Source organism: Eubalaena glacialis, chromosome 6, assembly GCF_028564815.1.
Source record: "Eubalaena glacialis isolate mEubGla1 chromosome 6, mEubGla1.1.hap2.+ XY, whole genome shotgun sequence".
Lineage (NCBI taxonomy): Eukaryota > Metazoa > Chordata > Mammalia > Artiodactyla > Balaenidae > Eubalaena > Eubalaena glacialis.
In genome coordinates, this window is record NC_083721.1 from 49,838,460 (window position 1) to 49,862,786 (window position 24,327).

Here is a 24,327-nt window from a genome sequence, read left to right on the forward strand (position 1 = left end):
AAGCCCGCGTGCCTAGAGCCCGTGTTCCGCAACAAGAGAAGCCACCGCAACGAGAAGCCTGTGCACTGCAACAAAGAGTAGCCCCCGCTCACCGCAACTAGAGAAAGCCTGTGCGCAGCAACGAAGACCCAACACAGCCAAAAATAAATAAATAAATTTATAAAAATATTAAAAAATAAAAATAAAATAAATAAAAATTGGCCCCAAAGCACATGCCTATAGCTGGATCCAGTCAGCTGGTCTCCAGTTTGCAACCCCTGGCTTATGCAGAAATTCCTGTCTTTACATCGTTCTAAGATATCATCACAGATCTGTGGTTACAGAAGCCCTGAGTAGAATGGGATTAGAAGGAACGGAATGTGCCATGTTCGAAGTGGATCACCACTCCCTGCCACCGCACCTTGGATGAACTCCTATGACAGCACTACTTTATTTGTGTAAAAGTCTGTCTACAACCACCAGACTGGAAATTTCTTGTAGGCAAGGCCACACCTTATTCATCTTAGTTTCCCCAGCACTTGGCACATGAAAAGCACAAAATAAATATACTTGAATTAATAAGTGAATGAATAAACAAACACCAAATGAATGTAATCTCTGATGTCAATCCCCCTCTAACCTTTTTTCTCCAACATGGAACTTGGTGAAAAAGAGTATTTCCAGTGACTCCACATTTCAAAACTGAGTTGCTGTATACCTGAGCAGAAGTAATGGCTGTATATATTGGTTAAGCCAATTTGGGGCAGACTTTCTAAATTTCAATTGCTGGATTAAAGCCAGGAAACAAGTATTTGAAATTAATTAACATTAATTTCTTCTTTGCCATATGAGACAGAAAAGAAGTCTCAAGAGGGTAGAAGGAGCAGGGAATGAAGAAGAAGGGAATCTCCATTCTGTGACCATGTGATAATAAAAGATTGTGTAGTCGTGTTGTAGACAGCTTAGTCTCTACAGGTGTTGTGGTTGCTGTTTTACCTGCACTTGAGGAAGCCACTTTCTTTTCTACTGGATGCCTCCCTGTAGATGACGTGGCAAGTGGAGGTTTGAAGGGGGCAGAAGAGTGTCCAGGGGAGTTAAGTGGTAAGAACAAAAAGGAAAGTTCATTCCATGCTGTTTCTGTGCAAATGGGAATGCTTTCTGCCCAGGTTAAAAGGAGGCCTGATTGGAAGGTGGGGGTGGGATAGATTGGGGTTGACATATATACACTACTATGTATAAAATAGATAACTAATGAGAACAGACCGTATAGCACAGGAAACTCTACTCACTGCTCTGTGGTGACTAAATGGGAAGGAAATCCAAGGAAGAGAGGATATACGTTTACGTGTGGCTGATTCACTTTGCTGTACAGCAGAAACTAACACAACATTGTAAAGCAACTGTACGCCAGTTAAAAAAAAAAAAAGAAATTCTACAACTTCAAAGTGCAATTTAAAAAAACACACATGTAAGGATAAATAACATTGGAAATAAATGTACTTAAATATGAAAAAAAAAAAGTGCAGGCCTGATATACCATCCCTATCAACTAGCCAATATTTCTACTCTGCCTTCTCTCCTTTCCATACACACACTGTTCAATATGCTTTGGAGTCTAAACTTTTTCTTCAATACAGTCCTTGGAACAAAAATGTATACTCTGTATCTATGTGCATCAAATTTATAATCTTGGCTATAAAAACTATTTCTGGGTAACTTTTAGAGAACAACTCAGTGGGCACTTTTAGCTTAATTATCACCAAGCAAGTATGAACCATAAATAAGCTTTCTACCATGTGTGGACTTTGGCAATGTCAAATGTGTGGACTTCATTTAACCACTGCGGAAGGCTTGAATTATCTGAACCAATACTTGGGTCCCATAAGCTGACAACTATGAATAATGTCCCAAGGATGATGTAAGAGAATATGTGTAATAGGAACAGCTTGGGAAAGTCATGATGCCAAAGTAAGCAGGTAAGTGTACAAAGAAGAAAAGCTTGAGGGCCTGGTTCTTGGAGTAAAACACAGAAACATACTTACCAGAATAGATGGTAAGGTTTCCTGAAGACTTGAACTTTGGGTGTTCCAAACTTGGTCTTTACTTTGGGGAAGTAAAACTCCTCTCACTGAAGAAAGAGTAACATTAAAGAACATTTTTAGTTGAGACACAATTGTATTTGAGGTTCAGGGACAACTAAAAACCAAGTTTTTCCTTTTTATAGCTTACATTTGGGTAGAACAGATGGGGAGTCGCTTAGAAAATGCTTGATACTTTATTCAAATATTTTACTTATATTAGCACAATCTAAACTATAAGCCTCCAACATAAAATAAATATTCTCCCCATCATTACATTTAGGACACTCCTATATTATTTTCTTTCCTTTCTCAAGCAATTTTTTACTCTTTTCAAGATTCCTATGAAGTAGATGCTCTAAAACTGATTTTTTTTTTCATTTTAATAAGAAAGTTGAACTGAAATTCCAACTCACTTAGTTGATGCTAAAAATGGAGAAAACTGTGCAAAACTATTTCCTTTTCGACAGAAAGTGCCTTTGAAAAATGGGGTAAGACACCAGAGAGTTTATCACTATACCAATACTAAGCCATAAAGTTAACAGAGTAGACTGTATAATTTAATTCAATAAGATTTACTGAATCCTTGCTAGTTACCATGGACTTTGATGAGATTGAGGCTATAAACATTAATAAAGCCAAGTTTCTTTTGTGGAAGTGTTCCCTATGTCACAGATAAATACATATTATAAAACAATATGAGGGACATTTATATAATGTATGTGAACACAGACAAAAAAGAAAATGATTTTGCCTGGAGGAGAGAAGGAATCAATAAAAGCTAAAAAGAAAGGATTGTCAGAAAGGTGAGCTGGTGCATACACCAAAAATAGAAGCAGAATCTCTCTTTATTCACCTGTTCACTGACATAAAGGGATCAAACAGAAGTCAAAGACCCTATTTTTGGAAAATATAAGTATTTTCCAAAATTCTTTTTCAACTGTGTATTCAGTTATCTTGTCTTCTATGGAAAACAAGTAGCATGAGATCAAAGATGAACATATCTTTTAAGACGATTGAGTCACCTAGAAAGCTGCAGCCATTCAGAACTCTGAAGCTGGCATAACAAACAGAAATGGATTTTAGGAATAAAATTCTGAGCAATTGAAACGTACATCTACTGAAAGTTCAAAGCACCTGAATTAGTTTGTACTGGATAGCCTAAAGCTTTTGTTAAACTTGCTTGGAAATTCTGAGAGAATTGTTGACCTCTTTTTTAGGACACCTTCTAGGAAGTAGCTCCACCCCAGGCTCCACATAAAAGGAAGACCTCACTATGCTGTTTATGGATTTAGTTTCCTAAACAACCTCATTTTGCCTACGGCATATCTTAATCCTCATGCCATTCTTCCACCAGAAACCCCTGATTGATCTACCCAAATTATCTGCATGGCTAAAGCGCCATTCATATCAGGATGGCTTCTGTCTCATGCAGTCTAGAGAGCGCCAGAACCATATATATTTTTGGAAATTAGTTTTCCCAGAATATACTGGAAAAGAAACTAAAACTGTACAAGGACTTAATGGTTATCCAACTTACCATCAATAAGCTGAAGGGAGTCAGGATCCAGATTCAAAGAGGAGGTCCCCAGCAAAAAATTCTGGTGCAGTGTCTCAGCAATATAATCTCTGAAGTTACTAATTGTATAAACAGCAGTGGGCTTATCATCCAATTCCACCAGACCATGGTTCTCCACCTTGTTGGAGTGAAGGCTAATTAGGTCCCAGGTGGTATTGCTGATGGCCTCACCATTGAAGGTAACTGCGTAGTGAACATCTATGCCACTATGGATGAAAAGAGAAACAGATTAGGTCTTGCCAAGGAAACACAAAGAAAGGAGCTTTGAGCTGTTACAGTGGAGGATTACTGGACTGAATGTCAATATTATGACATAGTATGAGTGTGTTTCATGTTTGGTAATTGCAATCATTGTTGCTTTTGTTGTGGTCATCCATGTACAATGCTTGGTGTCAGTCTATTTATCTCTTGTAAAAATAAAATACAGTGTGTGTGTGTGTGAAAAAAAAAAAAAAAAAAGAAAGGAGCTTTGAACCCACCAAGAACAAACATTAGACCTAGAGGGAGAGTCTCAAAAAGCATGGATTCCATCACCATTCTCTGAAGACTGTGGGCAACCTTTAGCCATCCCCTTCTTCCCAGAGGACAGAGGGTTATAGATCTAAGAACATGGAAAGGGGTCTAAGGAGGCCGCAGAGTCAACCCTGCACAATACCTGAGCGTATTCTTCCCCCATGTTCTCACCCCTTCAAAGCCAACTGCTCCTTTTCCCTATCAGCCTGCTTCCTTCTTTCCCTATTAGCCTTTTTCCTACCTGATTTAAAAAAATAAAACAAAACAAACCCCTCTAACTCTACTCAACAATGGGAAATCCTCTCATATCTCTTTATTACTGTTGCTGGATGAATTATGTACTCCACAATGGGGAGTGAAGCAATGAAGAAGCTTAATTACTATGAACTAAAACATAGTTGCCTATTGTGAAAGGAAAATATGAAATATTTGGAGATAAAGCAAATTGATGACGTGAGTTTTTTAAAATATCATGCTAGAATATTTTCTAATATGACAGTTATCTAAGTCTCTCAGGAGACATACTTTTGTTTTATAGCACAGACAATTTACAGTCCTATAAAGTTTAATAGTGAATTGTAAAAAAAAACTACTAAGATGTGATGGGTTTTTTGGCCTGATAGGAACGATAACTCCAAAGTTTATGATTTTACTAACCTGTAGGGCATTTAGCAATGTTGTATCTAACTTAACAATCCTTTCCCAATTAACTATATATACGTCTTTCAAATGCTCTAGAAACTAGCTCTCATTTTTCTGCTGGTTCCCTCCTTAATGCGCTGAATAAAAGTTTGACAAGTGCTAAGAAATAACTTTGTCTGGGAATGGGGCCTTTTCACTATCTTTCCACAAGCAAACAAAGAGAAGATTTCTTGGAATAAAGGATAAAGTGAAAATAATTAGTAGGAGATGATATGTCATTTGATATTTTCTTAAATAGTCATTTTGAAGAAACATCAGAATATAAAATTTTTAAGCCAACAGAATTACTCCTTCTAGACTAACTCAGATTTATCTAACAGCTAAAAACTAACATTTTTGTAAGTGCTTACAATGTGACAGCTATTTCACAGGCTTTAATCTCATTTAATATTCATAGTAACCTTATGAAGGTTTTATTACCTTCAGATTATTATTAAGAAACCGAGCTTTGGGCTTCCCTGGTGGCACAGTGGTTGAGAATCTGCCTGCTAATGCAGGGGACACGAGTTCGAGCCCTGGTCTGGGAAGATCCCACATGCCACGGAGCAACTAGGCCCGTGAGCCACAACTACTGAGCCTGCGCGTCTGGAGCCTGTGCTCCACAACAAGAGAGGCCGCAATAGTGAGAGGCCTGCGCACCACGATGAAGAGTGGCCCCCGCTTGCCACAACTAGAGAAAGCCCTCGCACAGAAACGGACCCAACACAGCCATAAATAAATAAATTAATTAATTAATTAAAATAATAATAATAATAAAAATAAAGTGGAAAAGAACAACCTTCTTTCTTTAAAAAAAAAAAAAAAAGAAAGAAACCAAGCTTTAAAGAAGTTAAAAGACTTGCCTAAAATTTCACCATATATAAGGGATAGATAGAGTCAAGATTCAAACACGGATCTGCCTGACTCCAGCACCTGTATTCTGAACTACTTTGCTACACTCTCAGTAACTTTAATTAGACTATTACCAGAAAAAAGTCATTATGAGAATGGCTTTGCTCTACTCATCATTCTGGCTTCCAGCCAGTCTATGAGACACAGCCATCAGAGGCAGTACCCAGCAAGCCACACCAAGATCCCTCCAGAGGAAAGGAGAATACCACCCTCCCAAAGATAAACCAGTGAAGGCAGATGTGCAATGGAAATAATCTGCCACCTTCAGACATTCTATAGGAGCAAAATGATGCCCAAAGCAAAGCACTCAAATAAATTAAGCACTTCCTCCTCTGAGCTCACTTATATATTCCTTGATTATAGCCTTTGCTGTTTTGTAAAAAGATTCTGTTTATAGTGACTGCCTTGCAGTCTCTCCTTGAGTTTCTATCTCCAATGTTTGGCTTGGTACCTGGCATTAAGTGCCTATCAAATTAACAGAAATCTATACCTGCCTGAATATAAAGAGAAAACTGCAGCCTAATTAAGGTATTCATATATCTCAAAAAAAAGTGTCAGGATAATGAGAAGTGTCTCATAGAGTCTAGAAAAAGGGTTAGTCAACTAATTTATGCTACCATTAGTGAAAAGTTTCTGATCAGTGTATTGTGGCTTCCTTGTAACACAGATCCCTAGATTGGAGACAGCTACAACAGGCTAGCATGACTTTGATACTGGCCATTAGGATCAGCCAACTTCCTTTCTCTGATCTCAAGCTTGCAAAAGGAACTTTTGATTATAATTCCCTACAGATTGTCCTATGGGGAAAGAATGCATGAGCTAAGCCAATGCAATAATTAGTCAGTTGGCAGATATATTTCTTGCTTTAAATAGATCAATCGGCATTGTATTTTGTGGTTTGGTAAGCATAAATTGGTCTCAAGAGACCTCTCCTTCCTGGGAACACTGGCAGTTCTGGTCTTGTCCAGGGCCTACGGGGGAAGCCATGAAGGTGTTACCCCTCACCTGCCACAGAAGCAGCCAGGCACGATACGATGTTCCTGTCCCACTCTAAGGTCAGTAAGGTTTTCCTCCCAGATCTGATAAGCTACTACTTCCAAAAGGGTGGTTTAGGGAGCTTTAAAGTGGTAATTGAGCATTTTGACACCCGGATGCCCTACTAAGTGGCGAGACATCTGCTTGTCATCTGTAAATTCCCTCAAACCCTTAATTTTTCATATCAGAATATGTTGATTCATGAGTAATTCCTGATCTCCTTTTGTAAAGAAATAAATTCAGTAAAACATGCTAAAATAACCAAATGATGGCCCCAATGTGAAATAAAATAGTATGAGGGACACTTACTGGTCAGAACTTACCACACCACATGTGTCCCAAGCATTTAGGACACAATGCCTGGCTCACAGCAGTTCACTAAATACTTTTGAAAATAATGAAAAAACAAATGGTCAATTTTATTCAGTAACGCAGGCAGATAAGACCATTGAATTTGTGCCACTTAAATGACAGTATGTGATACTCCTGACTTAATCTGAAGGGTTTTTAAGTCTCTAAATATGAAAGAGTAATTTTTCACCCTAAAGAGCACTCATATTATCCTCATACATTTGTTTCTTCTGGGTAATGATTTTAGGGACACTGCTTCACAGCCGGAACCCAACTCTGTGAGGATGTGCATGCTCTTCCCAAGCTCTGTGGGATGGACCATGCCTACATCTCCAGAAAGGTGAGCTTCTCCTTGGGATCTGTGCCCAACCTATTAACATGTTAATATGGCTCTAAGACTCTAAGGCTCTAAGGAAGCAGTGATAAGGGAAAAAATGGAGAAGAAGAAAAGGCTGTGCCAGTTAGCACTTGAGTTGCTTCCTGGGCTACAAAGAAAATCAGACAAGGAGAGTCAAGCCTTTACTGAGAGCCTACCATGTGCTTTGCATGACTTTTAAATAGCATAGGGAGAAGACCAAGAGAAATGTTCCTAGATCAAGAAATCTGTGCAAATCAGGCTGTCTGGGTTAGATCACTAGCCTTACTCTTTACTGGCAAAATATAATTTGTCTCCCAATGTTTCCCTTGGACTTCTAAAAATAACACTTCTAATATCATCTACCTTGTCTAGTAAGGATAAATTCTTTAAAGAAGATAAAATGCCTCACAGAGATACTGCAACTTATTACCAAGTTTTTGTCCTGGAAAGTGAACTCAAAGTAATGCTTGAGGTATCAGAAAACCATCTATTCTCAGATCCGAGAACTTCAGCATGACCCAGAACAGACTTAGTTCTGGCATGGTAAATGGAGTACAGAGACATCTCAGGATGAGGAACAGAATAAAAGAAAGCCAAGAGAAAAAGGAAGTACATAAGACGCAGAATGCACACTGGTGACAAAACATTTTCTGACTGAAGAAAGCTATGCTGGCTCTCTGCACTCAGCAACTCCAAGTTAACCAACCATCACCATAGCATCATCTTTCATCTTCTAAACTGAAACAACTGCTATATAGAGGAAAGTTTCTCTGTCTGACTGCTATTTCCAGAGACATCAATCATGTGGAGGTGAAATTTACCCTTATTCCTCACCTCTAATGCCCTGATTGGCTGTTTGACGTGTGCAGGTTTTAAATAGAAAAAATAATGATATCACATCTCGTGACAACTGATCAAACTAAAGATATTTCAGAGAAACTCAGACATCCCTTCTTCCCTCATACTTCTATTAGGAAGAAGGTGCATACTTACAAGGCCTGGAGTTGAATTTTTGAAGTGTGTATACCAGGCAGATATTTTGTTGATTCACTTCAAATGGGTCCTACTAACTTAAAATAACGTGTGCATCTTGAAAGAGGCACAAAGCAAATAGAAAATTTCATGTGTATATAAATGCTTATAGAGAGAGAGAGGGGTGTTACATATTATATAAATAGACTATTTCTGTGCCACACATTCATTCACACACAGCTCAAAATAAAAGTATACCAGAAAGTTATGAATAAACTCCACCAACTGCTTAATATCTGACAATACTGAACAATTCTGGAAACTGTACTTAGGTTAACAATTCTATCATAAAATCTAATGGTTTCATATTGAATTGTTGTCTGTGTCCCTACAGAGAACTTAGCACTCAGCAACTGAATACCATTCTTTGATCACAGGATTAACATCAGAATTCGGGTTGTTTTAACATTCTAATCTCCCCAAGAGGGCAGCAATTAAACAATCAGGTCTTTTGGTTGAATATTGACCATCAACACATATACCTATAATATAAACACACAGAGCAGTCTGCATATACTAAGAGTACAGAAACCCAAATTCTGATAACTCTGGGCAAAATATCTGATACCTTCTAGTCACGTAAGTTACGGCAAATCAGTTTGCCTCTCTAAGGCAAAATTTCCTCACCTCCAAAAGGAGAATGAATATTCTCATTTTCACTATCTTACAGGGATATAAGAAAATAAAATGAAAAAACAAAAGAACCCATACTTTGACATATCTCTGAAAGCACTTTTAATTAGACTGTGTGTTCCTAGATGATGGAGACCAACAGTTATTCATTTTTGCAGATACAAGGTTTGCCCAATTAGCAGACACTTAGTGAATATTTGCTAAAATAATATAAATGAAAATGAGGAAGTCAGAAAGCCCTTTTCAAATATAAGATATTATATTTATATCTTATATAAATGAAGGCATAATGACATGGATTGACCTGGAGTGTATTACATTTAGTGAAATAAGTCAGACAGAGAAAGATAAATACTCTATGTTATCATTTATATGTGGAATCTAAAAAATAAAATAATCGAATGAATATAACAAAACAGAAACAGACTCACAAATATAGAGAACAAACTAGTAGTTACCAGTGGGACGAGGAAAGGGAGGAGGGGCAAGATAGGGGTAGAGGATTAAGAAATACAAACTACTATGTATAAAATAAATAAGCTACAAGGATATATCGTACAGCACAGGGAATATAGCTAATATTTCATAATAACTTTAAATGGAATATAATCTATAAAAATACTGAGTCACTATGTTCTACACCTGAAACTAATATAATACTGTAAATCAACTATACTTCAATAAAAAAATAAAAATATTCTAAAAAGATATTACAGTGAAGAAATATTACCGTATCTCTAAACATCTCTGTACTTAGCTTATGAATTTGCTTCATGTTTTCTATATTATGGTTATCAATCTTTCAAGAGAAAGTAAATTTTAAATAAACTTGAGTTCAAAGATAAAATGACAAGCAACCTTCACAAGGGGGATCGACTATGCTTTTATATTATGCTTCTAAGAAGTTCCAGAGAGCAGCTGTTTTCGCAAATGAACTATGATAGAGATCAGCTTTCTCCCTTTCATTTACCACTTAAAATGACACTTGATTATATTATTCAATGACAATAGTATACTTGAAAGTGTTTTCATTAATGTCAGTTTTTAATTACAATTTTAAACTAAGTATAACTCAATATTTTAAAGTATTTGTCATAGGCTATATTGTACAGCACAGGGAATATAGCCAATATTTTATAATAACTATAAATGGAGTATAACTTTAAAAATTGTTAATCACTATGTTGTACACCTGAAACTTACATAAAATTGTAAATCAACTATACCTCAAAAAAATTTTTTTAATTTAAAACTAAAAATAAATAAATAAAAATAGATTAAAAAATAAAAGTACTTGTGGGCTTCCCTGGCGGCGCAGTGGTTGAGAATCTGCCTGCCAATGCAGGGAACACGGGTTCGAGCCCTGGTCTGGGAAGATCCCACATGCCGCGGAGCAACTGGGCCCGTGAGCCCCAACTACTGAGCCTGCGCGTCTGGAGCCTGTGCTCCGCAACAAGAGAGGCCGCGATAGTGAGAGGCCCACGCACCGCGATGAAGAGTGGCCCCCGCTTGCCACAACTAGAGAAAGCCCTCGGACAGAAACGAAGACCCAACACAGCCATAAATAAATAAAAATAAATTTTAAAATAAATAAATAAATAAATAAAATAAAAGTACTTGTCGTCAGCAGCCTATGACAGAAGTCTGTAAACTACAGCCTGTGAGCTAAATCCAGCCCATGTCCATGAGTTAATGGATTTTATATTTTAAATGGTTGAAAAAAATCAAAATAACAGTATTTTGTGACGTGAAGATCACATGAAATTGACATTTCAGGGTCCATGAATAAGTTTTATTGGAACACAGCCACGCTCATTCATTTTCAATATATTGCTTACATCTACTTTCATCTGATAGTGACAGAGGTGAGTAGATGCGACAGAAGCTGTATAGTGCGAAAAAGTTTGAAATATTTACTATCTGACTCTTAAAAAAATGTTGGCCAACTCATCTGTAAGGAGATGAACAGTGATATTGGAAGTAATAAAGGAATTAAGCCACGCTCCCTTGGACCTCGGGCTACCATATTTTCTGAACTACCTCCTCATTAGGTGGACAGTATAGAAAGTGCCAAAAGTTACTCTACCTGCCATTTTCCTTAGGGGACCTGAAAACAAAAATGGAAAGTGTTAAGCAGAGTTTAAGAGCGTTATAATTGTCATATAATTCATCAAAGTACAAGTTCTTAATGTATTTCCTCTGAAATGTTTCTTTAAATGAAAATGCTTGTATATACTAGATAACAACAAATTCCTATACATTGAAGGAAGATAGCAAAGGTGGAGAAAGTATTCTATTTTAAAATCGATAGTCTTTACTGTCTTCAAACTTGTTAAAAATACTTTTAAACAATTAATATATGGTCATCTCTTTATAAATAAACTCTTTTTCAGTAGATCAGCAGAGAACTCCAGCTGTTGGCACTAACAAAATTGGGAATACTTTTGGGGGGATACAATGTGTTATGTGGTATTAAAATGAATAAAAGAAAATCAGATGGTATATAGTAAGGTTCTAAGGGGTTGGGAAAGGTCAGGACTGACTAACTTATAGGATATTGCATAGCCTTTAATATTTATTTATTTATTTAATATTTATTTATTTAATGTAGAACTTCCCATGTGCTATGCATTTTACAAAAATTAATTCATTTAATCCTCATGAAAACTTATTAAGGACCATGAACATCCCCATATTACAGGTAAACAAACTGAGAAACAAAACAACTAAATAATTTACCCAAAGCATTTCAAAAGTATTTTTTAATAAAGCAGGATTAATATAAATTGTATAAATTATCTTTTTTATACAAAGGAGAAGTTAAGGCTTGTTAATTTATCCAAAACCATCCAGCCAGCAGTGCCAAAGGCAGGATTTAAACCTAGGCAAGTTGATCCCAAAGGCCAAGTTGCCTTTCAAGTGCTGCCAAATGAGAGAGGACTTCAAAAGCCTCGCCTTCTCAGGCTCTCATGTGAGCTTTAGTCACAGCTGGAGGCAAGTATCCTGTGCAAAGGGCTAAGGCTGAACTGGGAGACAGGTCATGGTGTGAGAGTAGGTGGAGGGTAAATTTACCATGCTTGCCCCCGCCCCTGCGCCAATAATTAGCCGAGTGTCCTTAGATAAAATACTTAAATTCCCTGTGCTCTGGCTTCCTTATCAGAAAAAAAGGAGGATAACAGTAACTATTTCACAGCATGGCTGTTGGGATTAAATGAATTAATATAAATACTGGCACACTGCGCTCGTAAGTGCTTGCTATTATTTCTGGAAAATCCAGAAGTTGTGACAAGACTATGCCAAAGATGCATACACTGTTAATTATGCTCATGCTCCCCTGCATCCAATAGGTGGGCCGCAGCTACCACCCACCTGCTCCAAACCTTCAGAGGACTCAGTCTAGCACGGAGGTTAAGAGCGAGAGCTATAAAGTCAGCCACTTTGTTTCAAAATCCCTCTTATGCTCTAACTTAAAAACCCTCTGACCTTGGGCTAGTACTTCATCCTTTTAAACCTGTTTGCTCCTCTGCAAGATAAGTATTAATAATAATATTTTTGCTGAAAGAGTTGACGATTATGTGAGCTCAGGAATGTGAAGCGGCCAAAAGTATTCACTCAATAAATGTTCACAAGTATTATGCTGCAGGTCTTAAGTAGGGAAGAAATGTCTTAAAAAGAGGTGTCTGGGACTTCCCTGGTGGCGCAGGGGTTAAGACTCCATGCCCCCAATGCAGGGGGCCTGGGTTCAATCCCTGGTCAGGGAGCTAGATCTCACATGCACGCCACAACTAACGAGCCCGTCTGCCGCAAATGACAGGGCGCAACCAAATAAATAAATTAATTAAATTAAATTTTAAAAAAAAGAGGTGTCTGATTTACCCAGAACTGTTATGTTGATGAACACATCCCTTCCAGAGCGGCCATACACTGAGACGTCAAAGTCACCTTAGTGTAGCACTGACGAGCTTTAGGAGCACGCTGAGGTCACATCTAATCTGACTCCAGGCTCCCTTCAGTGCCAAATAAAAGCACTGTGACTTGTCAGCAGCAAGCTGGGGACATGAATTCCTAAGTTCTTTCCCTGGCCCAACTACAATTTAATATATCTCCTTGAATATATTATTTTGCCTTTTTCTGACTCAGTTTCTTCACCTGAAAAACCAGCATTAGGAATACGAATTTAATAGGATTGACATATACACACTACTATATATAAAACAGATGACTAATAAGGACCTATTGTATAGCACAGGGAACTCTACTCAATACTCTGTAATGGCCTATATGGGAAAAGAATCTAAAAAAGAGTGGATATATGTATATGTATAACCGATTCACTTTGCGGTATACCTGAAACTAACACATTATAAATCAACTATACCCCAATAAAAATTTTAAAAATAAATAAATTTTTTAAAAAGAAATATGAATTTAACAAAATAGTATTGAATTACAGCATTCACATCATTTTGAATCATTGTTAGAGTATACATAATAAACACAAAAGGATATTCCATTTGAAATAAAGAGTTCTACAAAACATGTGCATTTTTAAAGTCTATTTACCTAAAGTCAAGTACATGAATGTCCTTGTAGCCCAGTAACCCAGTAAATGCATTTTCCACCTGTTAAAAATAAAAATAAACTTTATGTAGAAATGTAAAAAAAGTACATAGAAAAAATGATTTTAAGAGTCGAATATAAAGTGCACTGTTTACAACCATTAGAAGCTTGTACACACACATGGATATATGTGGATCAGAAAGTTAAGAAAATTATAATTGTTACAATGTTAGAAAATAGTTTTTACATCACTGCCACATTTTCCTTTTTCATTTTGATTTTTAAGGTTTTGATGTGCTTTAATATTAATTTTTTCCAAATTATAAAAAACACACTTTTATTGGCAAAGCACTGTTTTTTCCCTTATGTGATGAAATGTGAAAAAAGGACTGGTTTCAAAGAAACTGTAATAACATTTTTTAATGTAATTATATGGATTAGAAATCTGGCCACACATGGACATATATACACTACCAAACGTAAAATCGATAGCTAGTGGGAAGCAGCCGCATAGCAGAGGGAGATCAGCTCGGTGCTTTGTGACCACCTGGAGGAGTGGGATAGGGAGGGTGGGAAGGAGGGAGACGCAAGAGGGAAAAGATATGGGGACATATGTATATGTATAAGTGATTCACTTTGTTATAAAGCAGAAACTAACACACCATTGTAAAGCAATTATACTCCAATAAAGATGTTAAAAAAGAAAAAAAAAAAGAAATCTGGCCACAGCACACACGCTAACACACCGTCAGGTGCTCATTTCCTCTAAGTGTAAAATGTCTGGTGGCATCTGTTTCCTACTCCTACAACACAAGGGACTGTGAACACAGCTAACATAAGAAAGAAAGATGCAGACCTGGGCTTAGGCCTTGCTGACTGCTTGTCACGAAGGAGGTTATAAAGCAGTGACTGGTCAAAAGATCAATTTATGAGCATCACAACCGCAGGAACAAGTCTTATCACTGAGTTTTTAAAATCAAGCTACATAAATCAATATAAGCTTAGTGACTAGAGCAGGGGGAAATGCTAGATTGGACCAAATACCTAAAAAAATCAGTTATGCATAAATACATATTTAACAAAATCGAACATTTTATCCACAACGTTTCAGAAGGTGACGATCTCACCAGATAAGTCACTAGGGGGCCGACACTAGAACAAGAGAAGTTGTTAGTGGACTTTGGGGACATCTCTGGGCATCTGCTTTTAAAACCAAGTCCACATATAATCAGGGAAATGGGATTTTTTTAAAATCTTGGTTCACCGAAGATATTCATGCCTTGCAGATAAAGAATCCAAACATGTGAAACTTTTTAGCTATAATAATTGCCTTGTTTCATTCTCTGAAAGAAAACTGAGAAGTACTATTAATTCTTGGAGGATGGGGCTGGGGATAGAATCTGCAGGACTAGGAATCCAAAGACTGAGGATTAGTCCCAGCTGTTTTTACTGGCAGAGTGGCCAGGCACAAGTCTTCTTTTATATGATTAATGCTGCCCTGCCCACCAACCACATTAGTTTTTGTAAGATTAAAATGAATGTAGCTGAAAGTAGTCCATTAACTACAAAATGCTGCACAACTGCATGTTATTATTAATACTAAACCCATCTCATCTGGGGCTTTGCTATCTCTTGATTCAAACACATATATGTATTCTAATTCATCATACCCAGTTAGCTATGTACAGGTACCCAGTTGTAATAAAGTCATTCCACTTTATTAACATCAAGATTAGTAACAGGTACAATTTACTGAGTGACTGCTATGTACCTGGTGCTTTGATATAATATTACTTCTAATCCTTTCAACAATACCAAGAGATACATATCTTTCCCATTATATGGTTGAGAAAACTGAGACTCTGAGATGTCAACTAATTTGTCCAGATCATGCATTTGGTAAGTGACTGAATCCAAATTTGTTCAATCCCCAATCTTTCTACTGAATTACATGCCTCATCCTCTTTCCCCTGATAAATATGGTTTTAAAATTGGGACCAGGACTGGGAAAACTGTGAGGCTCACCACAACTTCTCACCTGAATTAAAATGAAGGGGACTCTGTATTGATATAAAGGAAGGAACACTTTCAAAGGAAGGAGGAGACCTGATTTTCCCTTCTACTCCTAGAAGCTGAAATGACCATGAACAAGTTACTTGCCCTCCTGGGTTTCATCTATAAAATGGAGATGATTACCCACACAGCAGCTGTTAGCAAACCGACATACAGCAGGCTGCAGAACACAAAGCACTATGCGAGGACACTGTGTTGACTCCGTGTCTGTTGTCACGTATCCACACTCCCAAGCCTATCACAATGGCCTTTCCCTCTCTGATGTCATTCTTGGTGATGGCCCAAGTTTATCTTACTCTTCTCCTCATAAAAAAAAAAAAAAAAATTAACAGCTCCCGAACCTCAATCCTCCCAAGCAGGCTTTCTTTTTCCCTGTGTCTTGCAATATTACCTAAGAAATAATATTGAAGCAAAAATTCCTGTGACTGTGTCCTGAAGGGAGAGAGTTTGAGGGCTTCCTTCAGTTTGCAGTAAACATGGAGACAGGACATTTCAGAGACATGACCCTGACTCTGCAGTTCCACATAAAGAAGTGGCTATTCGTAGACATTTTACTCCAGGTAAAAGGACAGGGATATAGAAAAAGGCCAGAGAAGGAACGGATCCTTCATCACCCTCAAATCACCTCAAGCCAATAGCTACCTATACCTCATAAAGTCCCTGCTGGAAATGTTTTTTCAGAGTGTTTATTAGACTTTCTCTAAATATGCAGTCATTCAGCACAATTGTTTATCCAAACACTGAGGCTTATTAAAGGTTCCTTAATCCAAGGGCAGAGAGAACCAAACAGCTGATCCAAGACACTATCTGATGCCAGGTGGCCACTGGCCTGGCTGACATTTCTTCCACACACCATACAGCCTCACAACTTGGCCACACAGCTAGGAAATTAATCGTCTGGCCTACATTCTCTGTGTCTGATGGCTGCAATAATGCTGCTTGGCTGAGAGATGCACATTTTTGTTTCTCATCTAAACAGTGTAAAGAGAAGGAAATTAGTCCAAGGTAATGGAATTGAAAAACTTCGCCAAAGAGAACTCCATCAAGAGCGATGGAAAAGAAATAAACAGGAAGGAATGATGTGCCCTCTCACTGGACAGAGAGAGAAGATGGGCACTCAGTGCCTTACAGTCTATACAAGAGCAAAGGCACACAAGAAGGGGGCCAAGAATGGGTCATTTTTGACTGAAAGAATCTTGAGTTCAAGTCCCTATATAGAATTCTTCCAGAAAGTAAAGTTGTGGGATGGTCTAATGCACAATTCTTTAAAGAAACCCCTTTTTTAAAATATTTCCAAACAAGGAACAGAGATAACAGGAAAATTTACTTTTCACTGGATGTCCTTTTGTTCTTTGAACTTGGTGCCTCATACTACCTATTATTAACTGTTCAAAATTTTTCAACTTAAAAAAAGAGCAAATATAAAATTTAAAAAATTAAATTTAATGTTCCCTCAAGAAAAACAACACACTAAATACAGTTTCTCAAAGATGCTCATTTCTCCAAATATTGTCAAGTTAAAATCATGCCATAGAACACATTCTTCCTTGGCTGTGCAGCCAAAGTTGGAAATAGCATTTATTTGTTAGCAGATGGCAAATGCATACAAAATTTTGTTTCAGTGAAATAGTTCATCTTTCGGTGAACTTTTCACAGAGCTTTCTAAAGAAATGGCTAAATCACCACTCCCTGAATCAAACAGATGGAAAGCTTAAATCCGAAATCTACCTTTAACCAGTGTTGTTAATATGGGAAATTTACAACCCCAGCAAACTATCTTGTATACAAAAAGAAAAAAAAGAATAAAAACATACAAAAAAATCACCCACCTCTGAAATAAACTCTTCTACAAGGCGCTGGTGGTGAAAGCTGGAGGGATCCTGTAGTTCTTCATTGTATTGTTCCCCCAAAAGGTGGATACTGAATTCTGCAACCTGCTCCACTGCTGGTTTTGTGGATTCTTCTATCACAGTCTCAATTTCATTGCTAATCTGGATTTTTAGAGAAAGAACAATAAATGTCAATGTTCATTCATTCAGTCAACAAATATTTATTGATCACCCATGATATGCCGGACATTGTGCCAAAGGCAACTTCTGATGACGAGTGTTTATATAATATTTGACTTTGAAACTAACTGGTGGACTTTAAGACATAGGCTAATATTAAAATTACTGTGTATTTGTACTTTCCTTTGAATACACAATGACTGGTTCAGGGAAGGATAGAAAATTTTGTTAGTAAATAAATAAAAGGAAAAAATTTTTAAAGAAGAAAAAGTTGAAATTATCATCTGAAAATAGTCTAGAAGGGTGGTTCTCAAACTTTTTGGTGTTAGGACCCTTTTAAACTCTTAAAATTCATTGAGGAACCCAAAGAAGTTTGGTTTTTGTGGGTTACATCTATAGATACACACCAAACAAAAAATTAAAAGAGAAATTTTAAATATACGTATTAATTCATTTCAAAATAAGAAACTCATTACATGTAAAAATGAATAACATAGGTTTTGCAAAATAAAAAAAATAGTGAGAAGAGTAATGTTTATATTTTTACAAATTCTTTAAAGTCTGGCTTAATAGAAGATGGCTAGATTCTCGTATCTGCTTCTGCATTCAGTATGTTGTTTTAGTTGAAGTACATGAAGAAAATCCAGCCACACAGATGTGTATTGGGTAAGGAAGGAATACATTAATAGCCTTTTCAGATAATCATGGATAATCTTTTCTGATACTGTGCCAAACTCAATAAGTGGAAGTTTTTTAAAGGTTAGTTTCTATGTGGAATCTGAAACCATACCAACAAACTTTTTGTACTCTGTAACATCTAAATCCAGGTCTTCCACAAGCCAAAGCTGGAACAATTTGAGCAACAAAATAAATAGTGGATTATAATCCAAAGAATAAAAGAAATATCCATGAGTCTGTACTGATATAAATAAATAATTTAATAAATAAACGAGAGAGAAGTGGCAATAGTTCCTTACCGAAGAATCCCAATTAACAAATGTAGAAGGAATGAGGAAAATAGAATATCACTACTAGAACCCAACAGTAATAATTGCTGCATGCAAGATACACTTGTGCTCATCTAATCCAAGTCCCTCCATTTTAATATACAAGAAAAACAGGGATTGAGATGGAAGAATGGCTAGCCTAAGGGCTCACAGCAAGCCAATGGCAGAGTCAGGAAGAGAATGCCGGGCTTTTTTCACTGTATCATCTTTCTTCCCTGATGGATCATATAACCACAGACCTTCAAAACTTCACAACTGGAAAGAACCTCGAAAATTTCACCATCCTTTCTGATGCCTGAATTCTCTCTACAGTATCCCCCCAAAATATCTATTCATCCTCAGTTTAAATGGCTCTGATGAGAAAGTCTTGGAAAGACTTTCAAAGGCAGGCCATTACATTTCCAAAAAAGCTCTCTCATGGTTGTAAAGTTCTTAATAAAACCCAAATATATTTCCCTGTAAATTCCCACTGATCTCAGTTCTGCAACCTGGAATGTGTATAAAAAGTGTAGTCCCCAGACAGCCCTTCAAATAAGTATAGGCAGCTGTCATCTTCCCTGATTTTTCACTAGTTCCTTTCCTCTAGAGACTTCTCAAGTTCTTAATGTCTTCCTTAGATTGTGGTACACATAAGTGAGGTCTGATCAATTAAAATATGGTACAATTAAAATATGGTACAACTATCACCTTCCTTATAGTAGATTCTAATTTCTATTAATGCAGCCTGAAAGTACACTTGCTTTTACTAGTTTTTTTTCCCCTCAGTACTCAGCTTTTTTCCCCATCATACTGCTGAGTCATGTTGAAACTAACAAAAACCTTTAGTCTTAAGGAATTTTGTACAAGACTTTGTCTTCTTCCATATTAAATTTTCTCTCACTAAATTTGAACAGAAACTTCCACTTCCATTATTACTATAAAAGAAATATCCTTAGTAACCTTACTGCTACAGAATGCCTAAAATGCTAAATAAATATTTTTAATGTTTTTAATGCATACCTGGTTTGTAAGAAAATAAAGAAAGCCCCAAGGGATCAAAAAAGATAGTTTAGAAAAATCCAGAGAGGTGATTCAGTAATCTATGTGTACATAGTATATCTAGTGATCCCTGGTGACCTAGGCTTTAGTTTTAAATACCACAAAGGGATAGAATATAAATAGCAGGTCCATACATGTTGAAAAGTCAGATCAAAGACTCCTACATAAAGCAAGGATTTTAAAAACTCAATAGACAGTTTGAACAACAAATTAGACTAAGTTGAAAGAAGAATAAGTGAACTGGAAGACATTTCTGAATGCAACACAGAGAGACAAAAAGTTATGAAACAGTGGTTAACCGACAGAAGGTATAAAATGAGGAGGTCAGACATATATCTAATCATACGAGGTAACAGCTGAAAATTTCTTCTATACACATTTTTGTGAAACTGCAGTATCCTCAATACTGTATTATATACTATTATATCATAGTTATGGTTAGAGTAGTATATGACACAGTATTTGGGATACTATATAATACTAAATGATATAGTATTGGGGATACTATATACACAAGCATACCTCATTTTATTGAGCTTCCCTTTACTGTACTTTGCAGATACTGCATTTTTTAGAAATTGAAGGTTTGTGGCAATCCTGAGTCAAGCAAGTCCATCAGTGCCTTTTTTCCAAAAGCATTTGCTCACTTCATGTCCCTATGTCACATTTTGGTAATTCTCACAATATCTCAAATGTTTTTATTATTATTATATTTGTTATAGCGATCTGTGATCAGTGATCTTTGATGTTACTACTAGACTTCCTCAAGGCTCAGACGATGGTTAGCAGTTTTGAGCAATAAAGTATTTTTTAATTAAGGTATGTACATTGTTTTTTTTTTGACATCATGCTATTGTACACTCAACAGACTATAGTAGAGTTTAAACATAACTTTTATATGCACTAGGAAACCAAAAAGTTCGTGTGACTTGCTTTATTGCAATATTCACTTTATTATGGTCGTCTGGAACTGAATGCACAGTATCTCTGAGATATGGCTGTAGCAGTATACTATACTACAGTATACTTACAGTAGTATACTATATAGTATATGGGATTCTGCAGTTTCACAACAATGGGGATAGAGTGTGATTATGTTTATTTATTTTGCTTTGGATTTGTTGTACTTCCTTAACATGAAGCTTTATGACTATTATAAATTTTGAGAAATTCTCAGTCATTATCTCTCATCATTAGATATAGATAGAAAGGGAGCAATATCTTAAAAGTAGGACAGAAAAATAGTAAGATTACCCACAAGGGAATAAGAACTGAATTGTTAGTTGAGCTCTTAGTAGCAGCAATAAAAGTTAGAAGATAGTGAAATAAAACCTTGAAAATAAAAAACTCAATCTAGAATTTAATATAGATTTTAAGTATCTTTCTAGAATAAGAGGATAATAAAGAAATTTTCAGGTGACCAAAAACTGAGATTGAACCAGTGAGATATTCTCACTAAAGTAATACCAGAAGCATATATTTCAGAAGGAAAATTAGTCCAGAAGAGATGTCTAAAATGCAAAAAAGAGTTTTAAGAAAATAAAGTGGTAAACATCTGGGTAAATGTAAAACAAACTTTAACTGTATAAAATAAATACAATAAAATAAATTTGTGGGATTAAAAAGAGAGAGAACTGGGCTTCCCTGGTGGCGCAGTGGTTGGGAATCTGCCTGCCGGTGCAGGGGACGTGGGTTCGAGCCCTGGTCTGGGAGGATCCCACATACCCTGGAGCGACTGGGCCCGTGAGCCACAACTACTGAACCTGCGCGTCTGGAGCCTGTGCTCCGCAACAAGAGAGGCCACGATAGTGAGAGGCCCGCGCACCGCGATGAAGAGTGGCCCCCGCTTGCCACAACTGGAGAAAAGCCCTCGCACAGAGGTGAAGACCCAACACAGCCAAAAATAAATAAATAAACAAACTCCAATCTCTAAAAAAAAAGAGAGAGAACTAAAAGGCAAAGAACAAAAATACTGAAAAATAGCATATAAAATAGTAGGGTGATCATTTGAATCATTCTAATGTTCTAATGTTCCTGTATTACTCAGGATAAGGATAAAGATTCTGAAAAACTTAAATTTTGCTAGATTAAATACACATAATAACACACAGGGTAAATACTAACAAAACAGAAATAAAGTATATAATTTCTAAAATGATATCTGGAAAATGTATTAGGAAAAAACTGAACTGTAAAACTGTACATTAGGCTTCACTTTGAACTAGAGGTACAGGCAATCTAATTCCTGTCATGTATCCCTGTACTATTTTGTTTTCCTACTGATTCTATAAATCACTTTCAAATCACCCTCTCTGTTTTAGAATGTTCCAATTGATTACACACAATGTCTTCATTTCTATTATAGTGAATTCTATCTCACTCTGTAAATGTTTCCAGACCTAAATCATAACTATTCTGCCTCAAGTTCAGAACTACAGTATCACTTTTTATTCAAATATTTATCAAATGCCAATATTTTCTAGTACCATCTAATTTGGACACAGTTGTACTAAGGGTAAATATATTGATTCAAGGATCCCAAACTACCACCAGCCTTGTTCAGTGACAGGGAAACTGGTGGGGCAGAGTGGGGTGACTTAACCTGACTTCTCAGAAGCTAAAATGTCCAAGTTGGTAAGAGAAGGTGTAAGGTAACAAAATTGTACCTTTCTAGTGAGTATGTTCAATCAGAGTTTGCTTATATTAAGTAATCTAGGATTTATGCATATTTAACAAAATTTCTAACAAAATGTTTCTATCTTCCTGGAAGTGTATACTTTTTTAAAAATTTTGAATGTGATAGAAAGCCAACTTAATGTTGTTTAGTGGACAGATTACTATTAATGACGCATTTAAAAAGCATGGTATTTCTTTAAACTACATAAAATCTATATACTTTCCCTCTGAAGAAGACTAAGTCCTGATTTATTAAGAGACAGAAGAACATAAGCAAAAACCCTCACAGTAAATTATGTACACAGCCCACAAAAGACAGTGGGCATACCATGATGACAGCTCCCCAGGCCCCTAGTCATTTCATTTACAATTTGAAGCCATTCCTTGCCAAAAGCAGATTTACTTGGCTCTCTAAGGAATCGCAGATTTTTTGTACTGGTTTTAGAATATACATTTCCATAAAGGGAACCACCTGAAGTTTTGTGTAGTCTGGCAATGGACTATCAATCTCTCTTAATCCCTATTCTCCATGTTAGAAACTAAATAACAAAACAGAACATCACTCACACTCTCTTCTGGCCTCTCCAAGCTGCTCTCTGAGATACCTTCATAGAAGGTCACCCCTGGATATGGAACACTGAGACTGGCACCTAAGTAGAAAAACAAAGACATGTGCATGAATTCAGTCCATGACTAAATCAGAATTCCTATCAGGAAACAAGAAACTGATTTCCAAGGCATTTCTAAAAGTCATTTACTTTTTCATCCTAGAAATTCTGTGCATTCTAACCTCAAGACACATTTATCCAGAGTCTCCTCAGCACAAGAAATAAATATGACTCATTCAACAAGCATTTATTGATACGTACTATATGTCAGGCTCTATGCAAGCCTCCAGGGATACAAAGTCCCTATCCTTAAGGAGCTATCTAATAAAACTAACACTCTCAGACAGGGGAAGTGGGTGAAGGTTGGAATTGGCCATAAGTCATAATCTTTTTTTAATTGGGGTATAGTTGCTTTACAATGTTGTGTTAGTTTCTGATGTACAGCGAAGTGAATCAGCTACATGTATACATATATCCCCTCTTCTTTGGATTTCCTTCCCATTTAGGTCACCACAGAGCATTGAGTTCCCTGTGATATACAGCAGGTTCTCATTAGTTATCTATTTTATACATGGTAGTGTATATATGTCAATCCCAATCTCCCAATTCATCCCATCTCCTGCCCATAAATTATAATTACTGAAGCTGGGCCTCATTGTGCTATTTTTGTATATGTTTGAAATTTCCAACATAGAAGAGCTTTTTAAAAAAAAAATTAAAAATAAAGAAAGCAACTACTAATTTATAGGAAATATGAGGTCAAAGTAAATGTTAAAGTACACCACAGAATGCAATCAGAAAAAATTCTTACTCTGGAATACTCTACAAGACAAATGACAAATGATGGAGCTAGAAAGGTCCTACCTTTTGACATAAGCAGTAATCACGGGGTGTTTGCCATAAAACAATTGTTTAGGTTGTACATTTGTTTTAAGCAGTTTTCTGATTTTGTATTATACTTAATAATTAAAGATTCTTAAGTACCCACATCATAATGTCATAAAATAAGTGAAAAAAGAATTTTTCTTGAGATTCTTAACAACACATAGAGAGAAACACATGGTATTTTTAAAACGTGAGCTGAAAAATTTGCTTCCTTTCAATTAAATAATAAATTTTAGAAGAAAAGTGAATAAAGGCACAAAAGCATACCTCCCAATGTTGACGTATCACCAACAGGAACTGGAGATGACAATTCAGGGCTA

At 36.5% G+C, this 24,327-nt stretch overlaps 1 protein-coding gene across 1 annotated transcript in view; it reads right to left on the reverse strand.

The window, feature by feature from the left end:
* Window positions 1–24,327, reverse strand: part of IMPG2 (interphotoreceptor matrix proteoglycan 2) — a 69,075-nt gene that overhangs the window by 21,975 nt on the left and 22,773 nt on the right. Inside the window, exons 5-11 of the mRNA XM_061193028.1 lie at window positions 24,275–24,324; window positions 23,082–23,164; window positions 17,614–17,775; window positions 13,715–13,773; window positions 11,238–11,258; window positions 3,598–3,842; window positions 2,022–2,107 (exon numbers count right to left, since the gene is read on the reverse strand). Coding sequence (XP_061049011.1) covers window positions 2,022–2,107; window positions 3,598–3,842; window positions 11,238–11,258; window positions 13,715–13,773; window positions 17,614–17,775; window positions 23,082–23,164; window positions 24,275–24,324 — 706 coding nt within the window. The remainder of the gene's footprint in view (window positions 1–2,021; window positions 2,108–3,597; window positions 3,843–11,237; window positions 11,259–13,714; window positions 13,774–17,613; window positions 17,776–23,081; window positions 23,165–24,274; window positions 24,325–24,327) is intronic.